At 45.9% G+C, this 21,637-nt stretch overlaps 1 protein-coding gene across 2 annotated transcripts; it reads left to right on the forward strand.

Annotated features, from left to right (window-relative positions):
* Window positions 1–7,187: 7,187 nt before the first annotated feature.
* On the forward strand, window positions 7,188–18,484 carry mecp2 (methyl CpG binding protein 2). Of its 2 annotated transcripts, none has more exons than XM_038722634.1 (6): window positions 7,188–7,321; window positions 11,637–11,824; window positions 11,944–12,146; window positions 12,228–12,421; window positions 12,523–12,659; window positions 15,681–18,484. In XM_038722634.1, the coding sequence occupies exons 2-6, from the start codon at window positions 11,735–11,737 to the stop codon at window positions 17,973–17,975; spliced, it is 2,919 nt and encodes a 972-aa protein (XP_038578562.1). In that variant the 5' UTR covers window positions 7,188–7,321; window positions 11,637–11,734; the 3' UTR covers window positions 17,976–18,484. The 2 variants fall into 2 exon arrangements, with proteins under 2 accessions (XP_038578562.1, XP_038578563.1); XM_038722635.1 differs by lacking the exon at window positions 7,188–7,321 and adding an exon at window positions 7,864–8,457.
* The last annotated feature ends 3,153 nt before the right edge of the window (window positions 18,485–21,637 follow it).

The raw sequence follows: 21,637 nt of genomic DNA on the forward strand, positions 1-21,637 counted from the left end.
GTACTGCACAGAGACTACTGCTTATAATACAAATACTACTACTAGTAATGCTGCTAGTTATCACTTTAAGTACTAGTCTTTTCTACTACTACTACTAGTACTTCTACTATTACCACTACTACTACGTAGTACCAGTACCACTATTTCTACCACAGTCTACAAATATTTGTACTAATTAGTACTACAGTCTTCAACTCTATTACCAGTACTAATACTAGTAATACAACATTTAATACAACAGCTACTAATACTAATACCAATAATAATACTGCTTCAACTAGTAGTGCACTCAGTACTACTACTACTACTACTACTACTATTACTACTACCACCACCACCTGGTACTACTACTACTACTACTACTACCACCACCTGGTACTACTACTACTACTACTACCACCACCTGGTACTACTTACTACTACCACCACCTGGTACTACTACTACTACCACCACCTGGTACTACTTACTACTACTACTACCACCACCACCTGGTACTACTACTACTACTACTACTACCACCTGGTACTACTACTACTACTACTACTACTACCACCTGGTACTACTACTACTACTACTACTACCACCACCTGGTACTACTTACTACTACTACTAAACCTACCACCTGGTACTACTACTACTACTACTACTACTACTACCACCACCACCTGGTACTACTACTACTACTACTACTACTACTACCACCACCACCTGGTACTACTACTACTACTACTACTACTACTACTACTACCACCACCTGGTACTACTACTACTACTACTACTACCACCTGGTACTACTTACTACTACTACTACCACCACCTGGTACTACTACTACTACTACTACTACTACCACCTGGTACTACTACTACTACTATTACTACTACCACCTGGTACTACTACTACTACTATTACTACTACTACCACCTGGTACTACTACTACTACTACCACCACCTGGTACTACTTACTATTACTACTACCACCACCTGGTACTACTACTACTACTACTACCACCACCTGGTACTACTACTACTACTACTACCACCACCTGGTACTACTTACTACTACTACTACTACCACCTGGTACTACTACTACTACTACCACCTGGTACTACTACTACTACTACCACCTGGTACTACTACTACTACTACTACTACTACTACTACTACTACCACCACCTGGTACTACTACTACTACCACCACCTGGTACTACTACTACTACTATTACTACTACTACCACCTGGTACTACTACTACTACTACCACCTGGTACTACTACCACCTGGTACTACTACTACCACCTGGTACTACTACTACTACTACTACTACTACCACCACCTGGTACTACTACCACCTGGTACTACTACTACCACCTGGTACTACTACTACCACCTGGTACTACTACTACTACTACTACTACTACCACCACCTGGTACTACTACTACTACTACTACTACTACTACTACCACCACCTGGTACTACTACTACTACTACTACTACTACTACCACCACCTGGTACTACTACTACTACTACTACTACTACTACTACCACCACCTGGTACTACTACTACTACTACTACTACCACCTGGTACTACTACTACTACTATTACTACTACTACCACCTGGTACTACTACTACTACTATTACTACTACTACCACCTGGTACTACTACTACTACCACCTGGTACTACTACTACTACTACCACCTGGTACTACTACCACCTGGTACTACTACTACTACTACTACTACTACCACCACCACCACCTGGTACTACTACTACTACTACTACTATTACTACTACTACTACTACTACTACTACCACCACCACCTGGTACTACTACTACTACTACTACTACCACCACCACCACCTGGTACTACTACTACTACTACTATTACTACTACTACCACCTGGTACTACTACTACTACTACTACTACTACTACTACTACCACCACCTGGTACTACTACTACTACTACTACTACCACCACCTGGTACTACTACTACTACTACTACTACCACTACTACCACCACCGCCTGGTACTACTACTACTACTACTACCACCTGGTACTACTACTACTACTACTACTACTACTACCACCTGGTACTACTTACTACTACTACTACCACCACCTGGTACTACTACTACTACTACTACTACTACCACCTGGTACTACTACTACTACTATTACTACTACTACCACCTGGTACTACTACTACTACTACCACCTGGTACTACTACCACCTGGTACTACTACTACCACCTGGTACTACTACCACCTGGTACTACTACTACCACCTGGTACTACTACCACCTGGTACTACTACTACCACCTGGTACTACTACTACTACTACTACTACTACTACCACCTGGTACTACTTACTACTACTACTACCACCACCTGGTACTACTACTACTACTACTACTACTACCACCTGGTACTACTACTACTACTATTACTACTACTACCACCTGGTACTACTACTACTACTACCACCTGGTACTACTACCACCTGGTACTACTACTACCACCTGGTACTACTACCACCTGGTACTACTACCACCACCTGGTACTACTACTACTACTACTACCTGGTACTACTTACTACTACTACTACCACCACCACCACCTGGTACTACTACTACTACTACTACCACCACCTGGTACTACTACTACTACTACTACTACCACCTGGTACTACTACTACTACTACTACTACCACCACCTGGTACTACTTACTACTACTACTACCACCACCTGGTACTACTACTACTACTAAACCTACCACCTGGTACTACTACTACTACTACTACTACCACCTGGTACTACTACTACTACTACTACTACTACTACTACTACCACCAGGTACTACTACTACTACTACTACTACTACTACTACCACCACCACCTGGTACTACTACTACTACTACTACTACTACTACTACTACTACTACTACCACCACCTGGTACTACTACTACTACTACTACTACTACTACTACTACTACCACCACCTGGTACTACTACTACTACTACTACTACTACCACCTGGTACTACTACTACTACTATTACTACTACCACCTGGTACTACTACTACTACTATTACTACTACTACCACCTGGTACTACTACTACTACTACCACCACCACCTGGTACTACTTACTATTACTACTACCACCACCTGGTACTACTACTACTACTACTACCACCACCTGGTACTACTTACTACTACTACTACTACCACCTGGTACTACTACTACTACTACCACCTGGTACTACTACTACTACTACCACCTGGTACTACTACTACTACTACTACTACTACTACTACTACCACCACCTGGTACTACTACTACTACTATTACTACTACTACCACCTGGTACTACTACTACTACTACCACCTGGTACTACTACCACCTGGTACTACTACTACCACCTGGTACTACTACTACTACTACTACTACTACCACCACCTGGTACTACTACCACCTGGTACTACTACTACCACCTGGTACTACTACTACCACCTGGTACTACTACTACTACTACTACTACTACCACCACCTGGTACTACTACTACTACTACTACTACTACTACTACCACCACCTGGTACTACTACTACTACTACTACTACTACCACCACCTGGTACTACTACTACTACTACTACTACTACTACTACCACCACCTGGTACTACTACTACTACTACTACTACCACCTGGTACTACTACTACTACTATTACTACTACTACCACCTGGTACTACTACTACTACCACCTGGTACTACTACTACTACTACCACCTGGTACTACTACCACCTGGTACTACTACTACTACTACTACTACTACTACTACCACCACCTGGTACTACTACTACTACTACTACTATTACTACTACTACTACTACTACTACTACCACCACCACCACCTGGTACTACTACTACTACTACTACTACTACCACCACCACCTGGTACTACTACTACTACTACTATTACTACTACTACCACCTGGTACTACTACTACTACTACTACCACCTGGTACTACTACTACTACTACTACTACTACCACCACCTGGTACTACTACTACTACTACTACTACCACCACCTGGTACTACTACTACTACTACTACTACCACTACTACCACCACCGCCTGGTACTACTACTACTACTACTACCACCTGGTACTACTACTACTACTACTACTACTACTACCACCTGGTACTACTTACTACTACTACTACCACCACCTGGTACTACTACTACTACTACTACTACTACCACCTGGTACTACTACTACTACTATTACTACTACTACCACCTGGTACTACTACTACTACTACCACCTGGTACTACTACCACCTGGTACTACTACTACCACCTGGTACTACTACCACCTGGTACTACTACTACCACCTGGTACTACTACTACTACTACTACTACTACTACCACCACCTGGTACTACTACTACTACTACTACTATTACTACTACTACTACTACTACTACTACTACTACCACCACCTGGTACTACTACTACTACTACTACTACTATTACTACTACTACTACTACCACCACCTGGTACTACTACTACTACTATTACTACTACTACTACTACTACCACCACCTGGTACTACTACTACTACTACTACTATTACTACTACTACCACCTGGTACTACTACTACTACTACTACCACCACCTGGTACTACTACTACTACTACTACTACCACTACTACCACCACCGCCTGGTACTACTACTACTACTACTACCACCTGGTACTACTACTACTACTACTACTACTACTACCACCTGGTACTACTTACTACTACTACTACCACCACCTGGTACTACTACTACTACTACTACTACTACCACCTGGTACTACTACTACTACTATTACTACTACTACCACCTGGTACTACTACTACTACTACCACCTGGTACTACTACCACCTGGTACTACTACTACCACCTGGTACTACTACCACCTGGTACTACTACTACCACCTGGTACTACTACTACTACTACTACTACTACTACCACCACCTGGTACTACTACTACTACTACTATTACTACTACTACTACTACTACTACTACTACTACCACCACCTGGTACTACTACTACTACTACTACTACTATTACTACTACTACTACTACTACCACCACCTGGTACTACTACTACTACTACTACTATTACTACTACTACCACCTGGTACTACTACTACTACTACTACCACCACCTGGTACTACTACTACTACTACTACTACCACCTGGTACTACTACTACTACTACCACCTGGTACTACTACTACTACTACTACTACTACCACCTGGTACTACTACTACTACCACCTGGTACTACTACTACTACTACCACCTGGTACTACTACTACTACTACTACTACTACTACTACCACCTGGTACTACTAGTAATGCAGAAGTTACTACAACAGCCTCTAATACTACTACCAATAATAAAAATACTTCTACTACTACCAGCACTACTACTGCACTCATTACTACAACTATTACTACTACTACTACTAGCAATGTTGCTAGTTATCACTTCTAGTACTACAGTCTTTTCTACTACTGCTACCACCTGGTACTACTACTACTTCCACCTGGTACTACTACTACTACCACCTGGTACTACTACTACTTCCACCTGGTACTACTACTACTACCACCTGGTACTACTACTACTACTACTAGCAATGTTGCTAGTTATCACTTCTAGTACTACAGTCTTTTCTGCTATTACTACTTCTACTATTGTGGTGTCCAATACTTGTGCATTTGACTCATAACAGTTTAAAACAGCACTGTAGCAGCAGCACAGAGGGTCAGTGACCTCCTAAGGGGAGAGCAGTGATTGGTGGTTATGTAGGGACTGAACCCTTCTATAGAATTTGACCTCTGACCCCTTGTTTTGTTACCTCAGAATAGTGCTGTACCCTTCTATGGGTTGGAGCTTTAGTGTCAAGCGGATTTCTTCTCAACACATCATCGCAGCATTATTGTTCGGACGCCACACTATCTACTACGTAGTACCGGTACCGGTGCTTGAAGTGGGCCGGAACGCCCCGGGACGTTTTCCCAAGCTGCCGGTCCTCTGCCCTCTCCAGATCAGGTTCTCTGGGCGCTACGTGACGCTCACCTGTTCCCGTTCTCACCTACCTGCTAAACTCTGTCGGCGGAGAGACACGAGGGAGAAGAGAAGCTCGGTGCCTCTCAAGCAGCCGTGTGCTGAAAGTAGCTCATCGATGTCACTTGTCGTGAACCGACCAATCACAGCCTGGATGGGGCGGGACATTTAAAAGTATCGACAGGTGTCATTTACACTGGGTACGTTGGGGACAGGTCAGAATCAGAATGTACTGCCTTCTTCCATGTATTTTTCTTTTGACTAACTCATTTCAACTTCCATTTATGAAAGTATAATAACATTCATCTTTTTAGCAACGCATTTTATCTCTGTTCAACTTCCAGGTTCTTATTCAGTGAATTGCAACGCCATAGAGCTTCTTAATACTTTATTATGCATTTCATTTCAGCTCTTCTGCATTTTCTGCAATGTTTTGCAAGTTTTTGTGCATTTCAGCTTCTTCATGCAATTGAATTAAAGACTTTTGCATTTCCTGCAGTGTTTTGCAAGTTCTTTTCAGCTTGAGCATTCACATGCACCTTTCTGCAGGAAGTCCAATTGTCTAGTTATCATTATTGTTTTATTGCCCAGCCCTCTATTAATGTATATATGTGTGTATTTATGTATAGTTAGATCCAGCAGATTAATGTATCCACAAACACTAGTACCACAGTACACCAGTAAGATGTTTGTGTCCATTATAATTAACTACATTTTATTTGTTACCATAAGTTTTTCCTAAATCTTTGTCATTCTTTTTGTATGGATTTTAGTTGATTTTTTATTGTGTTTATTATTTTATGTATTTTATTAAATCCTAATTGTAACTTTTCCATCCTGTATGGATGACCCCATATTTACTCTGTTGTTTTTCTTGATTTATCAATGTTCCATCAAACTTTTATGTGCGTTTATTGCTTTTACAGACTTCAGAGCGCGTCCTTGAACGTCTCAGTCTCGCGGGACTACGCCGCCCCTGCCGCTGTGTTGTGTTGACCTCGTCACGCCGCAGATCTCGCGGTGCTTGGTGACTGACGGCGGTTGGAAATGGAGTCGGAGGGGGCGGGGTGCAGCAGGAGGGAGCAGAGATGTTTGGAGGCTTTTTTTTAATATAAAATTATTTATTTAAATAAAAATGGCCGCCGTGGAGAGCGGAGAGGAGAGACTGTAAGTGGGCTTTTACATTTTATCCTCCGTTAAAGCGCCGCCGCTGCCGCCGCCTCCGACCGCCGCCGACCATTTTCTGTCGTGTGTTTTATTGAAGTAAAAGTGCGTTGATTTTTACCCCGGCCTGTCTCGGCGGAGCGGGGTTAGCGGGAATACGTCACCAACTTACTGCTAAGTCTGTACTTTAGCTGCTGCTGTAGCCGGAGCGGAGGGACGGACGTCAGCTTAGCTTTTAGCCCGCTCTGCGTGCGCCGCCGGGCCGCTCTGACTTCCACAACTCCCCGGGAAGTCAGGCCGGGGGTCGGCGGCGGCGTGTCCGTCACAAAACACCACACGCCCGGTCACCGGCGGTGTGTCCACCCGCCTCCGTCAGACAGGCAGGTAGCTAACATGCTGCTAGCTCGTTAGCAAACACTGTGTTTTCATGTGAGGAGGATAAACAGAGAGGAGTCGGGCTGTCAGAGTGTTTATACTGCGGTTCAGTAACCCGGGTCAACCCCCCCACTTCACACACGCACATACATCCCGCTATATAACCCCCCCCCCCCCCCCTTTCAGCTAGCGTAAACAGATTAGTACCCCAATTAGCATCCAGCTGCCTCAGTGCCGCTGAGCCAGGCAGCTGAGTGTGTCAGGGCTTCAGGCTGGACTCGAACCTGCGACTCTGCCTTTTTATAGAGTACAGTGTGTGTGTGTGTGTGGGGGGGGGGGGGGTTCTCACTTCCTGTTTCTGCTGCTTCACCTCCACCTGCAGCTTCATCACACACAGGTTCCCAACCTGAGGGTCTGGACCCCAACAAAGGGCCGCAGGGTGAAGCTGAGGGTCCTGAGGTCACAAACAAGAGCAAGAAAAAAAAAACATGTTGCTGCACAAATTAATGTTTTTATTATTATTATTTTTTTTCCTTTAATCTTCGTCCTCTCTTCTAGTTTCACATCTTCAGACCGGCAGATAAAGAATACTTGTGTTGCAGTCAGGGCCCGACGAAACTTCTCCAGTCAAACGAGTACTGCATTCAATCCTTTATCTAACCAGATCGGGGAAAATGACTGTTTGGTTTCACTCGCAGCCGAACGCCGCCTCTTCCTTTCTTGCAACGCCGTCGGCTGCGGTCTCACACGTGTTCGTCACTGTTGTAAGTTTCTCACCGCAAGCTCGGCTTCCCGTCAGTTTCACCTCCTGATATCCTGTTAACACTATCTACGTTTTTATTTGCAGCGTACATCCGTCGTCACCGGTCGATCGCTGCGTTCTATCAGATCAATTCATTCTTTTGTCCGGCTGCTGTTCTCAGATGTAGTCTGATCTTTAGTGTAGTTCGGTGACTCGTTTAACTCTTGACTCGTTTCGCGTTTCTTACTGTCTTTTTCACCGCCAAAGGGAAAAGCACCCGCGGAGATCTTTCAATTCAGTTCTTCAAGATCTGTTGATCCAAAGTTAATAAAATTCTTCTTCTTCTTGAAGTTCAACAAACGGATCAAAGACTTGACTTAAATTTTGTTTCCACAGCTCACAGCGATCAGTAAACTATTTCACTCCTCCTCTCATATTTAAATACAGAAACACCTGCCGAGCCGCCGTCCTTCCTCTGGACGACCTGATCAGGACGAGCAGCGATCCGATACAAGCTTCCGATATTTTTATAAAACAGTTATTTCAAACAATAACAAAGAAAAGAAAACTGGTCACCTTGCTCGTCCATAACAACAACAACAACAATAATAATAATAATAATAATAATAATAATAATAAAACCAACAAACAACAGGTGGCCTTTAACTCAAGGTACTCTCTTGGTATCGTAAAATTTTAGACGATCGTTATTGTTGAACTGATCAAAGCGCAGCAGGACGATGTAACCGAGAAGTTGCACGTAGACGTTGTTTTGTTTTCGGGCTGCAACTAACAATTCTTTTTATCGATTAATCTGCCGAACTAACTGATCACTGTCTGACGGCGGTGAAAAATGGCTGCCGAAGGCGACCAGGTCTCGTTTTCTGTGGAATAACAAACGTGTTTAAGGTTTTTGCATTGTTTTTTTTTTGCTTGAAATACGACTTTTAACTAATAATTATCAGAGTTTCCGATCAGCTAATCAATCAGCTGTTGCAGCTGTGTTGATTCAGTCAGGATGAGCATAGTATCAATAAACAGTGTCTGCCAGGGTTATAATACGGCTCGTAACTCTTATTTTCATCATGGATCCATGGACTGATCATTTAATCTTTTAATGTCTAAAATATAATATGTAAAAAGTGGTATTGTTAATTGATTGTTGCCAGTTGATTTGAATTGACTCTTTTTTTCAGCTGTAAAATTAAGTGAGCCACATGATGAGTCCAATTATCAATCACTGATCTCATCCATTAATAATTAATAGGACAATGTTCTGGGAAGATGTGAGGAGTGTTTTTCATTTTATTTTTTACTGAACAATTAATCGATTAATCGGAAGAATAAGCAGGTTAATCAATAATGAAAATGATCTGAAGAAATAAGAAGCAGCTGGATTCTACAAAGCGAAGCTCGCAGAAACATGACGGTGATCAGGGAGGCTGCTGTCGGACTGTTTCAGCAGGAACATCAGCTGCTTCTCTGCTGCTGTAAACATCACTTCCTGTTTACTGCCACCGCGATCAGACGGCTGCTGGTTTCAGAGCTGAAACGTTCTGACGGTTTCTGCGGCTTCACACGATGACTGAAGTGTGAAGAAGTAGGGAGGCTGGCTTGAAAACTTCCTGTCGGTGCGTTCAGGGACTCTGTCAGTGGCATGAAAGCCTCCGTCTGCTTCAAACTAAGATTCGTCCACGCAGGAACGCGTCTCACACCAAACACATGAAAGCAACACCTGCATTTGTAATGTGGAGAGCGGCGGCGTTTCTCAGCTGTGCAGCCGGCACGGTGCACAATGTTTCCGCCACTTATGACAGTTTCACATAAAATTCACGTTGTGTTTATCGAGTTTGACTTCTGGTGTTCACAACTCGCCATTAAAACAGCTGTATGAACCCAAAACAAACAGTTTGCTGTGATTTATTTGCAATAAACGGATCAAACTGATGCTGAAATAACATGATGCCGATTTGTTTAACATATGACTTCTTGCTTTGTCAGCTCTGTCAGCAAGATGACAAGCAACTTTTAAAATGCTTGTTGTCTGAATGGAGTTTGGATCGATCAGGGCTATGCTAACTTCTTTCATAATAAAGTACGACAGCTTTTATATTTACTTTAATTTGAGCATTTTCTTTAGTTTTTTTTTACATCCATGATGTATTTAATAAACGTTTAAACATGTTAACAGAATAAAATATCCTTAAAGGCGTATAAGACAGGTAACAAGATCAAAGCTTTTAGCTACTGACTTTTACAAAAGGCCGTCGTCCCTGCCGTCTCGCTAGCTGAGCGCCGACACAACCAGCAGTAGCTGCCCTCCAAGAACAGAAGGAAAAACACAGGGTTGTGTGTTTTTGTGACATCAGAAGCGTAACAAAATAACTGATTACTTGAATTGCTAAACTAACGCGTTACTTGTTAAACAACAATAAAGTAATCTGAATACTCTGACGCAGTTTAATACCCGACCGATATTATCGCCCGACGTCAGCTATTTGCCGATAAATCGTTATCAGTGTTTTTAACAGCTGATAAATGACAATTAAAAATGTTATGAGTTTTGTAGTTGCATAGTTTGTCCACTAGAGGGCGTCCTGCAACTCCCCTCTTGGCGAAAAGAAGAAGAAAAAATAATATATCGGATTTTAAAATAGAGCTGGTCGGTCGGTCGATTAAACGATTAGTTGTCAACTATTAAATTAACTATTTTGATAATCGATTATTCACTTTGAGTCCTTTTTTAAAAAGAAAAAACGTCCAGCTTCTTTGATTCCGGCTTCTTAAATGTGAATATTTCCTGGTTTCTTTCCTGCTCTGTGACTGGAAACTGAAAATTTTTGGGTCGTGACAAAACAAGACATTTGAGGACGTCAGCTTGGGCTTTAGGAAACGCTGGGCGACTTTTTCACTATTTTCTGGACTAACAACTAATCAGTTAATCAAGAAAATAATCGACAGATTAACTGATTATCAAAATTATCGTTAGTCGCAGCCAAAATCCTCAAATATCAAAATCTGTGTCGTTCTTAAAAATCCCATATCGGTGGGGCTCTAGTGTAAATGGCGTGTTTGTCATCTCGTCACCATGAATTTTACCCCCCTGTCATCGGAAAGGATGGCGTGACAAACCGCTGTGTGGCCATGTGACGTCATCGATGATGTAATGTTAACGGGCATGATGTCATCTCTTTTTCGCAGGGAGGAGGGTGAGGAGGGACCTGTCGAGCCTCAGCCCCCCGCGAGAGAGAGAGACAGGTCCCACAGTAAAACCAAGAAGGCCCGCCGGGAGCGCCGCCATGCTGACCGGGGGGGCGGAGACCACAGCTACGGCCACGCCTCCAGCAGCCATGCTGCAGCCACAGGCGGGGGCGGAGCCACAGACACAGGTAAAGACAGGTGCTGGCAGGAGTCAGAGTTTTATCACCTACCAAACAATCTGCACTAATTCAGTGCAATGAAAGTGTTCGGGATGAGAAGCCGGTTTCACGTCACTTCAATCCTGCAGGAGTCGGAGCCGGTGGCGGGCCCCTCAGAGGAGCCGGGATCAGAGTCGGCTGCCGGCAGTGAGTCTCCCAGGCAGCGCCGCTCCATCATCCGGGATCGCGGGCCGCTGTATGATGACCCGTCACTGCCCGAAGGCTGGACCCGCAAACTCAAACAGAGGAAGTCCGGACGCTCAGCGGGGAAGTTTGATGTCTACCTGATCAAGTAAGCCACGCCCACCGCTGATGCTGCGTCCGTTCTCATGGATGTGACGGCACTGTGTTAGCGATGATTGTTGTTTTTCAGCTCGGAGGGAAAGGCGTTCCGATCGAAGGTGGAACTTATCGCCTACTTCCAGAAGGTCGGCGACACGACCACCGACCCCAACGATTTTGATTTCACTGTCACGGGACGTGGAAGCCCCTCCCGCCGTGAGAGGCGTCCCCCCAAGAAACCGAAGGTGGTGAAACCATCAGGGCGAGGCCGTGGGCGGCCCAAAGGTACTCGGGCACAAAAAATTAAACTGAGATGGTGAAACTGAAATCAAGTGTTTCTGGTTGTCTTCAGTTTTTTGTGTTTATTTGTCTTTCTGGTTGTGTAGGCAGCGGGAAGATGCGGCAGGCTACAGAGGGCGTCGCAATGAAGCGTGTGGTTGAGAAAACTCCGGGAAAACTTCTGGTCAAAATGCCTTTCGGCAAGGCAGAGTCCTCCACTGGCACCACCTCCACTGCCTCAAAGGTATAACCAGTCCGTCATTCAGTCAGTGATCCATCGCAGCGATAACCCAAGCAGCTAAATAGACTTTTCCTTCGCAGCTTCTTCCAATTCAGCAAGCAGCAAAATAAAATTCAATGTGAAGGGTCCTCTCTGTAAATTGACCTTTGAGCGCGTTTCGTCCAAATTTGGTTACCAGATTTGGTAAATCCAGACTTGTAACAAGGGTGAACTGGGAACATGTGGCAGATCTGAGCCTGTCTGCCAGACCTTAAACTTCTACCTTTAAAAGGACTTTCAGTGCGTCCCATGGAAGGGTTTGGAAATGGAATCTTTGCGGGCTAAATTCAAAACCCTCAGGTGCCTGATCCGAGTGGTGACCTGAAGGTCAGTGGTGCCTGTTGTGGTGGCAAACCTAGACCCCCCTAGTTCCCACTACAGCGGACGTTTAAGGCCTTGGGTTGTATAGACGGGCTTCTGTGCAACGTCGGCACCGAGATGCCCAACCAGGGGCAGAAAGCAGCAGTTTATGTGGCATATCTAGCAGCACTGGTGGGCAAATTACTCAGAAATTGTAATGACTTACTTTTTACTTATTACTCATTTAAAAAGTATTAATATTACTTTACTTATTACTGGGTATTTAAAGTAAATAGTCACGTTGCTCGTTCCATTACAGTTACTTTCAACCACGGCACCCCGTCCTTAACCTCTTAACATTCCAGCCCGCGGGTCGTCAGGTCCCGGCAGCAGCTTTCGGTCTGTGCACACAGCTGCTATGTTACTTCATACTCATATGATCCACCGTTTGAGAGCTAAAATCCTCATGATTCGACCAATGCAAACCATTTCAAGATACAGTCACCACAGCGCATCCAATCAGCGCTTCTGTCAGATCAACCAGTACAAGCAAAAGTGACGCGACTCACAGTAACTTAATCCACCGATCGATTATATTCCAACAAAAACGGTTTTGTTCCGTTGTCAAAGGTCCAGACGATCCAATCCAGTAAAAACATTTAGTCCAAAACACATTTATCCATCAGTAAGTCCTCGGGCACTGCTGCCGCATCGCATCATATCTTTCGGCAGACGCGGCTCGTGCGTCATTATAACCGTAATAACTCTGATCTAATTGTAAACAACTACGATATCTTGTATTCAAATTAGCCGCTGAACTCTGACCTTTCAACCGACAGCTAATCCGATCCAATAGGAGCTCACATGTCCCTTTCACAGCCTACAGCAGCCAACCAGAGCCGGCGCTGCGTCTGCGTCGAGCTGCCGGCTGATACGGAGCGATGCAGCAGCAGCAGCCGCCCGCCGCCAGGGGGCGGGGCTGTTTTAGAAAAAATACGCTGACAGACAAACCTGTGGAAAATAGTCATTTTTCATGGTATTGGTATGAAAATTAAACTTTCTGCTGCGGCCATACAGTGTTTTCCAGCTAATAAGTCCCGTTCAGACTTTTGTGTTGTCACACTCCAGAGTGTTTCTTTCAGAGAAGCCCAAAACCAGGCAGATACTCCAAATGGTTCAAGAATTACATCCAATCTACTTTGGATGTGCCTTGAACAGGCGTTTTGCATGATTTTTCCAGGAATGTTAAGAAGTTAAAAGTGACGGGAAACCTGTTCAGCAGTGCATTTTAGAAATGAGTCCACTTTACTGGAACAGTAATTAAACTGAGGAGGCAACAAGCAGCCGAACTGGAAACAGCCTCTCAGACCACAGGATGCTGGATCATACGGGCTGGTTAAAAAATAATAAAAAACAAAGCAGGACCCTCCCGACATTTTAGCTAATCGCATAACATAACAGCATCAATAAGGATGATTTTTACGAAGCATGAAATGTTTTTTAACGCCACTGTCTGAGATAAAAAAAATATCTCCACTTCAGAACGTTACTGTTTTGCACATGTGTTTATAAGAGAAGTATTCAGCGCTTTTACAAAACACAGAACGCTGATTAACGCCACTCTCTCCTGCACAGTGGACGCTTCACTGGCAGCAGCTGCCGGAGGTTCTTTCTAGAGTTCCGCGTAGCTGCTTTAGCAGGTGCTTCAATACAAAATTGTTTGCGGTTGTAAACGTTTTGCTGGACGACAGAGTTCTTTGCAACTCTTGAGTGTGACACAGCCAGGACAAATGGCAGTACTTACAGTACAGCTGTGGAAAGAACGATCCAACTCTGAAATGGCAGTTTATTATTAAGTCAACAAGAATGACAACAAGAACGTCGGAGCTCGATGAGTCAGGCCGGTTTCGGACAAAAATGTCACATTCGGTCACGTTGGTTTGGTTGGTATACCTATCTGGTGTTGTCATACATCAACTGCGTCAGGCTCGGGTCGGGTTCGGACATGTATGTTGGGTTCGGGAGGGCTCTGTTACTACTCTCTCGGGTTTTGGACAGAGCCGTACTCTCTTGGGTTGTTAAGCCCAAGGAACTTATGAATCAGTAGAGTCTGGATGTGGGAAAAGACAGTTGGAAAAACATCCAGTAAGCCTCAGAAGGACTCTGGAAGGAGATTCAGGACTTTTTCCGAGATTGTGACAAGCTGCTCATCTTGACTGGTAACGCCATCGGGCGATGAAAGAAATATTTTTATGATACTGGAATTGCGCAGGATACAAGCAGGAGTACAACTACAGTATCCAGTGCAATTAAATCTCTGTGCAATTGTCCAGTTTACAGGGCAGTTTTGTTTACAGTTAAAGTCCACTTTGCATGTGCTTTGTAGACCTGGAGAAGACATAGGATCTTGTCCCAAAGGGTATCCTTTAACAGGTTTTGTGGACTTTGTGGCCAAGGTGCCAATTCATAACAGACGTTATCTCATTGCACTTTTCATACAGAGCAGGTCAAGACCGTACTCTTTGTAGTAACATTTACAGAAACTCAGTAATTCCCACCACTAGCTTTACCTTTAACAGCAGGTAGCAACCTCGAGCAGAACCTGGACTCAGGGGCACTGACGTTTTCTTTAAATGTGGAAACGATGTGATGCTAATGCTAATTGTTGATGTGGTAATCCTGCAGGTGGTGTCTCCTGTCCTGGTGCCCAAGTCCCGTCCCGGCAGAAAGAGGAAATCCGAACAGGAACTTCCAGCCCCACCACAGACCGCCCCCAAGAAACGGGGCAGGAAACCAGCCTCGGCCTCAGCGGCAGCATCGGTTGCCACAGCGTCCACATCCTCGGCATCAGCCTCTGGTAGCTCGGCAGCTGGGAGCTACGCCGCAGCTGCCATTTTAGCTGCCGAGGCCAAAAGGAGAGCAGCCAAGGAGTCTTCCACCAAACCCGTCGTCCAGCAAACAGCCCTGCCAATCAAAAAACGCAAAACGAGAGAGACAGTGGAAGAGAGGGAGAGTGTTCAGACTCCAGTGGCCACAACAACCGAGACTGAAAGAAGGGTCCCTGTAGAGGGGGAGGGAGGTAAAGGTGAGGGAGCTACAACCTCAGATCCTCGGCCCGCCCCCTCTGAGCAGACCCAGTCACAATCACAGAAGCAGCCCACTGCTTCAGACGAAAGCCAGTCGTATGGACACAAGACGCATAAAGGGCGGAAGCACAAGGAGAAAACGGGAATAGCGTCAGGAGATGGAGGAAGCAGAGGAGAGGAAGTAGGTGAAGATGTAGGCGATAAGGGAGGAGAGGGAGAAGGAGGAGGAAGGAGTAGCAGCAGCAGCAGTAGCATTAGCTCAAAAGGCCACAAAAGGAAGGACCGGCCTCCCCACAAACACCACCATCACCATCACCACCACCACCACCACCACCACCGCCACCAACATTCCTCTGCCTCCCCTGATCAGCCGCCTCCTCCTCCTCCAGCTTCTGGACACCCACCACCCTCCAGCCAGTCCAGGCCTGAAGTCGAGTCCCAGACTGTGCCTCAGCTCACCACCCAACACTCCCAGCAAGCTCCTCCCAGACCACAGTCCAAGTCTACGACCCAATCCATGCCCGAACCTCGGCATCCTCCTCCTCAACCGCGCCACCAGCCCCAGCCCCGTTCCCAGCAGCACCCCCAGAGCCAGAGTCCCAGCCAGCCCCAAGCCCAGCCTCGATACCCAGCATCCCAGCCCTCTCCCACTAGGCACGTCCTGCCCCAGCAACGGCCCCAACAACCTCCCCAAACCCACAGTCAGCCCCAGGCCTCCCCCCAGAAAGCCCAGCCACAGCCTGTCCACTCCTCAAGCCAACACCGAACCCAGCTTCAGGCTCAGCATGCTCCACCTCAGTCACACCCTCCTCAGTCCCCATCCATCCTGCATGTTCATCCATCACAAACAAGGCATCCGCATCCACAAACCCAGTCCCCTACAGCACTCCAGCCTCAAACCCAGCCCAGGCACCCGTCTCAACCCCAAACCCAGCTCAAACAGCAATCTCAACCCCTGACCCGGCAGTCACTGCAGCCTCAACTCCAACCCCAGGCCAGGACTCCGGCTCAACTTCAGACTCAATCCCAGTCCAGAATCCCAGCCCAACCTCAGCCTCAACTGCAGCCCAGAACCCCTGCGCAAATGCACCCTCAAACTCAGCCAAGAACCCCAGCCCAAACTCAGCCTCAACCACAGTCCAGGACCCCAGCCCAAACTCAGCCTCAACCTCAGTCCAGGACCCCAGCCCAAACTCAGCCTCAACCACAGTCCAGGACCCCAGTCCAGCCTCAACCTCACCTGCAACCCAGGCATCAAGTGCAGACGAGGCACCCATCACAACACCAACTCCAGACTCAGTACAGACCACAACCCAGACAATCTCCCTCCCAGGCTCGGCCACCCCAGTCCCCGTCCCAAGCACAACCACACTTTCAGCGGATTCAAACACAGCCGCGACCCCAGCCCCACTCTCAGCTCACCAGGCCCCACGTACAGCACCTGTCATCCCACCGACCATCTCCCAGCCTATCCAGGACCAACACAGTCCCCGCTCAGCAGAACCAGAGCGAACAGCCACAAGATCTGAGCACCACGCGGCCCGGCCGAGGGAGCCTGCTGCCGAGCCGAGAGGTCAATGTGCAAGGCGTCAGGGCGGAGGGGAGAGGGGAGCCGGTCATGGCGTCAGAAAGCAGAGAGGTTTCAGGAGGAGAAAGAGGATCGAACAGCACCTCGAGGCCTCCCAGCTCCGTGCCTGCTGGACCTCCGGGAGTAGCCGGGGCCGGGGTCGGTGTTGTCCCTGGGGCAGATGGTAGGGCTAGGCTCCGGGCGGAGCCGGAGGCGGCGGGTGAGGGCAGGGAGCTCAGAGACATCGTCCCCCAGTCGGCCGTGCCCTGCCCCAGCCGAGAAGAAACTGTAGAGTCACGGACTGTCGTCAGCGAAAGAGTCAGCTGATCGGTCGGGCTGATGAACAGGCTGAATGCTCGGTAGACTGACGGAGAGCACCTGAGTCAGCACCAGGTGGAGGAGGCTGTTCGTGGAGGTTTAGACGATTTTACACTGTTTTCAGATAGGATAGCGTCACACAGAGCTGGCAGGACTGTCGCAGCTTGTACTCCGTCTGATTCTGTCTGGAGACTCTGTAAAGTTCTGGATCCGAGAACCAACCCGGGGCACTGAGGGGGACGGCTGGAGAGGAGAACGGATAGCGTCGTTTTCTAGGAAAAACAAAGAAAAAGGAAAAATCGATAAAACAAGTGTGTGTGTATATATAATCAAAAGGCAGCTGTTGTGACCCGCTAGTCTCCGTGGGGAGGGGGGAGTAGTTTGGAACTAAAAACCAACGCTTAACAACACATTACTCTGAACGAAACGTTGCTTCCGGAATATAACCTCTTTTTTTTTTTTATTTCGTATTTTGATAGTTTATTGTTTTGTCTCTGTTATACAGCTTTAAACTCTGATATTATTGACTGACGGTCCCTTACTCATCGTCGTGCTGCTGACTGACACTCCCTTATTTAAAGTCCCGCTCTTAACGGAGGGTCTCTCGCTAAAGTCCTTCCTACTGTCCCGACAGTCCCTTACTGAAACTAGTCCTTGACTGAAAGCCTCAGAGGTGATGTGGGGCGGCGGTTTGCACCTTTAACTGGTTTCTTAGAAATATCACACTTTTGTTTCCTCCCCGTTTTCCATTAAGCCCACAATAAACAAACAAATAGGGGGGGTCGGTAATGTTTTTCACCCACTTCCAGACTGCCCCCTACAGGTAGCGGATCTGATGTATGAGTATGAGACTCTACTCAGACCTCATTCTGTCTTTGAAACCCATCATCGTTTGAAATATTTGAACAACTTGAGGAGTTCTTGATTCGGAGACTCGGCCTCAAAACTGACGCAGTTTGACGAGAAAACCTCGAGCGCCTCTCGTTCGTTTTTCAGGTATTTCAAACGCAGCGAGTTGTTCTTCCAGGTTAGAGATTCTTCCATACTGGTCTTCATTGAACCTGTTTGTTTTTAGTCTTTTTGTTTCCAAAGGAAGCGCTTTTAATATCAAACCAAACCCACTTTTCAGTAGCTTTATTTTAGTTTTTAGTCTTAATGGAAGAGTGGGGAATGGAGTCATTTTTATTGTGTCTTTGTGTTGAATGTCTGGAACAGTTTGCACTTCTCCAGTTTGTACAATCAACCGCCTGCATGTCGCTCGGAGACCCTGCAGGCCTTCAACCCGGAGCAGCACGTACGCAGAGGTCGACCTCGCCGGGTGGGGGTGGGGGGGTTACTGTCAGCCATGTTGGCGGTGTAAGGGAAGATGTTCTCCAGAAGTAAAAAACCCTGAGCGAGGCGCGCTTCAGCTTCACGTGGAGTCAGATGTGCTGGAGACGGCAACAAAACAAAACTATTCAGTGAGCAGAAAATGATCTGTGAAGTCTGTAAGTCCTGATCTGAGAGCACAGTTTGAGGTATCGGAAGGTAGTGAGCGTGGAAATATGCAACAAGGTTCAACAAAATGGCCACCGTTGATAATCCCAATCTAACCCTTTCATGTAGTTAATTTTCTTTACGTTATTTCAGTGTTAATAGGTCAAGACAGTTTATAATCTGAAACTGGGTTTGACCTGAATGTAAAGAGTCACCTGCTGGGCCCCGCCCTCTAAATAATGTCATTGTGCCTCATCAGCGTTTTAATTTACTTTTTTTTTTTTTTTTACAACTTTTACTTTCACAGCTAATGCTGGCCGCACACTAGAGGATAAATCGCCTCGCTGACAGTTGAGAGATCATCAGCCCAAATGATCCTGTAATGCGAGGGCTTTATGGTCGCCGACTGGATCGGAGGCTCCTCGATTTCGAATCGTAAATATTGGTGATTTGAAATCAGGGAGCCTCCGCTGCAGCCAATGAGAGCGAGCTGAGCGGGAAGCGTCCCCGCCGTGTTGTGTCTCTGCTCTATAAAATGTATAAACCTGCTGATTCCCTCTTTTCAGCCTCAAGTTCGTCCACAGTTTGATTCTCCTTGTTTTTGTGTGCAAAACACAGCACACACACAAGGTCAACCAGATCACGCGAGATTCTGTGAGATCTGAAAACGTGTGAGTGTGTGGTTCTTAGCTCAAACCTTGAGTTTGCCGTTTGGAGGTCGGCTCATGAGAAACTTAGCTGGACGCTGAGAGAGACTGCGTTCACCCTGCAGGCCTTATAACTAAATTATGATTTATTTCTATTTTTGATTGACTGTATTTTATTCTAATTTGGCTCATCTCAGACTTACAGTGTGAACCGGCGACGCCCACGGAAGAATGTGACGTCACACGCAGCACGCTGTAAACATGGCGGCAACAGAGGCCTGGCGTTTTATTTTTAAGTTGATTTCCGGTAGAATCTGTGAGCAGATGATATCGAGGACGAGGAGAAAGAGAGCCACATGTTTAATTTGTGTTTAATTACGGCTTTTGTGGAGATTTTTGCGTTCACCGTGGCTCCGTCTAGCTCTGCATTGTGACGACGGTCGCTCTAGAGTGACGTCAGAGTCTCATGAACTCCGATCTGACGTCCAGACTGACGCCGCGTTTCAGGCCTGGATCTGATTTGGACCACAAAGGAAAGTGGCTTAAATCCGAACTGGAAGAGATCAGATTCTGTGTGAAATCAGATTTAAGTCACTTTAGCCTGCAGTCTGAACGCAGCCTTAGTTTCTACTCTCTTAGCAACTTAAACCCAACAGCGTGTTTGTTCTACAGTCTGCCGGCACGTCTCTCTCCTTCTTACTGCCACCAACAGAGAATGTTATTAACCGTTATAATAACAGAGACGCCCGTCCCGTTTACTGGCCCGGTGTGGCTGCACGTTTTGACAAATAAACACAGGTCTCTATTAGAAGCCTGGTCTGATTTTTATAGGTCTGTGGGTGTTTAAAACTTCTTCCACCGGGTCGCCTGCTTGAGCTGAGCTGCTTAGATCACGATACAAATATAAATGTTTAAACGTTTGTCAGTATGGACATGATACACGTGATAAGATCGGTTAGATTCTGCACAGTCCAATCGTTCAGTTCATATTATGGAAACAATTCCCACTTTCTAGTATGGGAAATAAGCGAGACGAAAACAGCCTTATTTTCCCTAACTAATATTCATACTGTTTGAAATAAACAATGAATCCCAGTTTTCACTGCACAGTGCAGATGGCAGACAGCGACACCAGATACTGACTGGTTTCCAGACCCCTCCAATACAGTGAAACTGCACATTTTGGAGTGGCCTTCTATTGTGGCCAGCCTAAGGCCTTCTATTGTGGCCAGCCTAAGGCCTTCTATTGTGGCCAGCCTAAGGCCTTTTATTGTGGCCAGCCTAAGGCACACCTGTGAGGTGGATGGATTATCTCGGCAAAGGAGAAGTGCTCATTAACACAGACTTAGACAGATTTGTTAGCAATATTTGAGAGAAATAGGCCTTTTGTGTACATGGAGAAAGTCTTAGATCTTTCAGCTCGTAATGAATGAGGGCAAAAACAAAAGTGTTTATAATTGTGTTCAGTGTAATTTAAGTTTTATGATTGTTTAGTTCTTGTAGTCCAAATCCCGCCTACTTGGTGGCAAAAACCATGCAGCACATCTG

The sequence above is a fragment of the Micropterus salmoides genome, unplaced genomic scaffold, assembly GCF_014851395.1.
Source record: "Micropterus salmoides isolate LMB-PRFRI ecotype aquatic unplaced genomic scaffold, ASM1485139v1 Ms_hic_scaffold_16, whole genome shotgun sequence".
In the NCBI taxonomy this organism is placed as follows: Eukaryota; Metazoa; Chordata; class Actinopteri; order Centrarchiformes; family Centrarchidae; genus Micropterus; species Micropterus salmoides.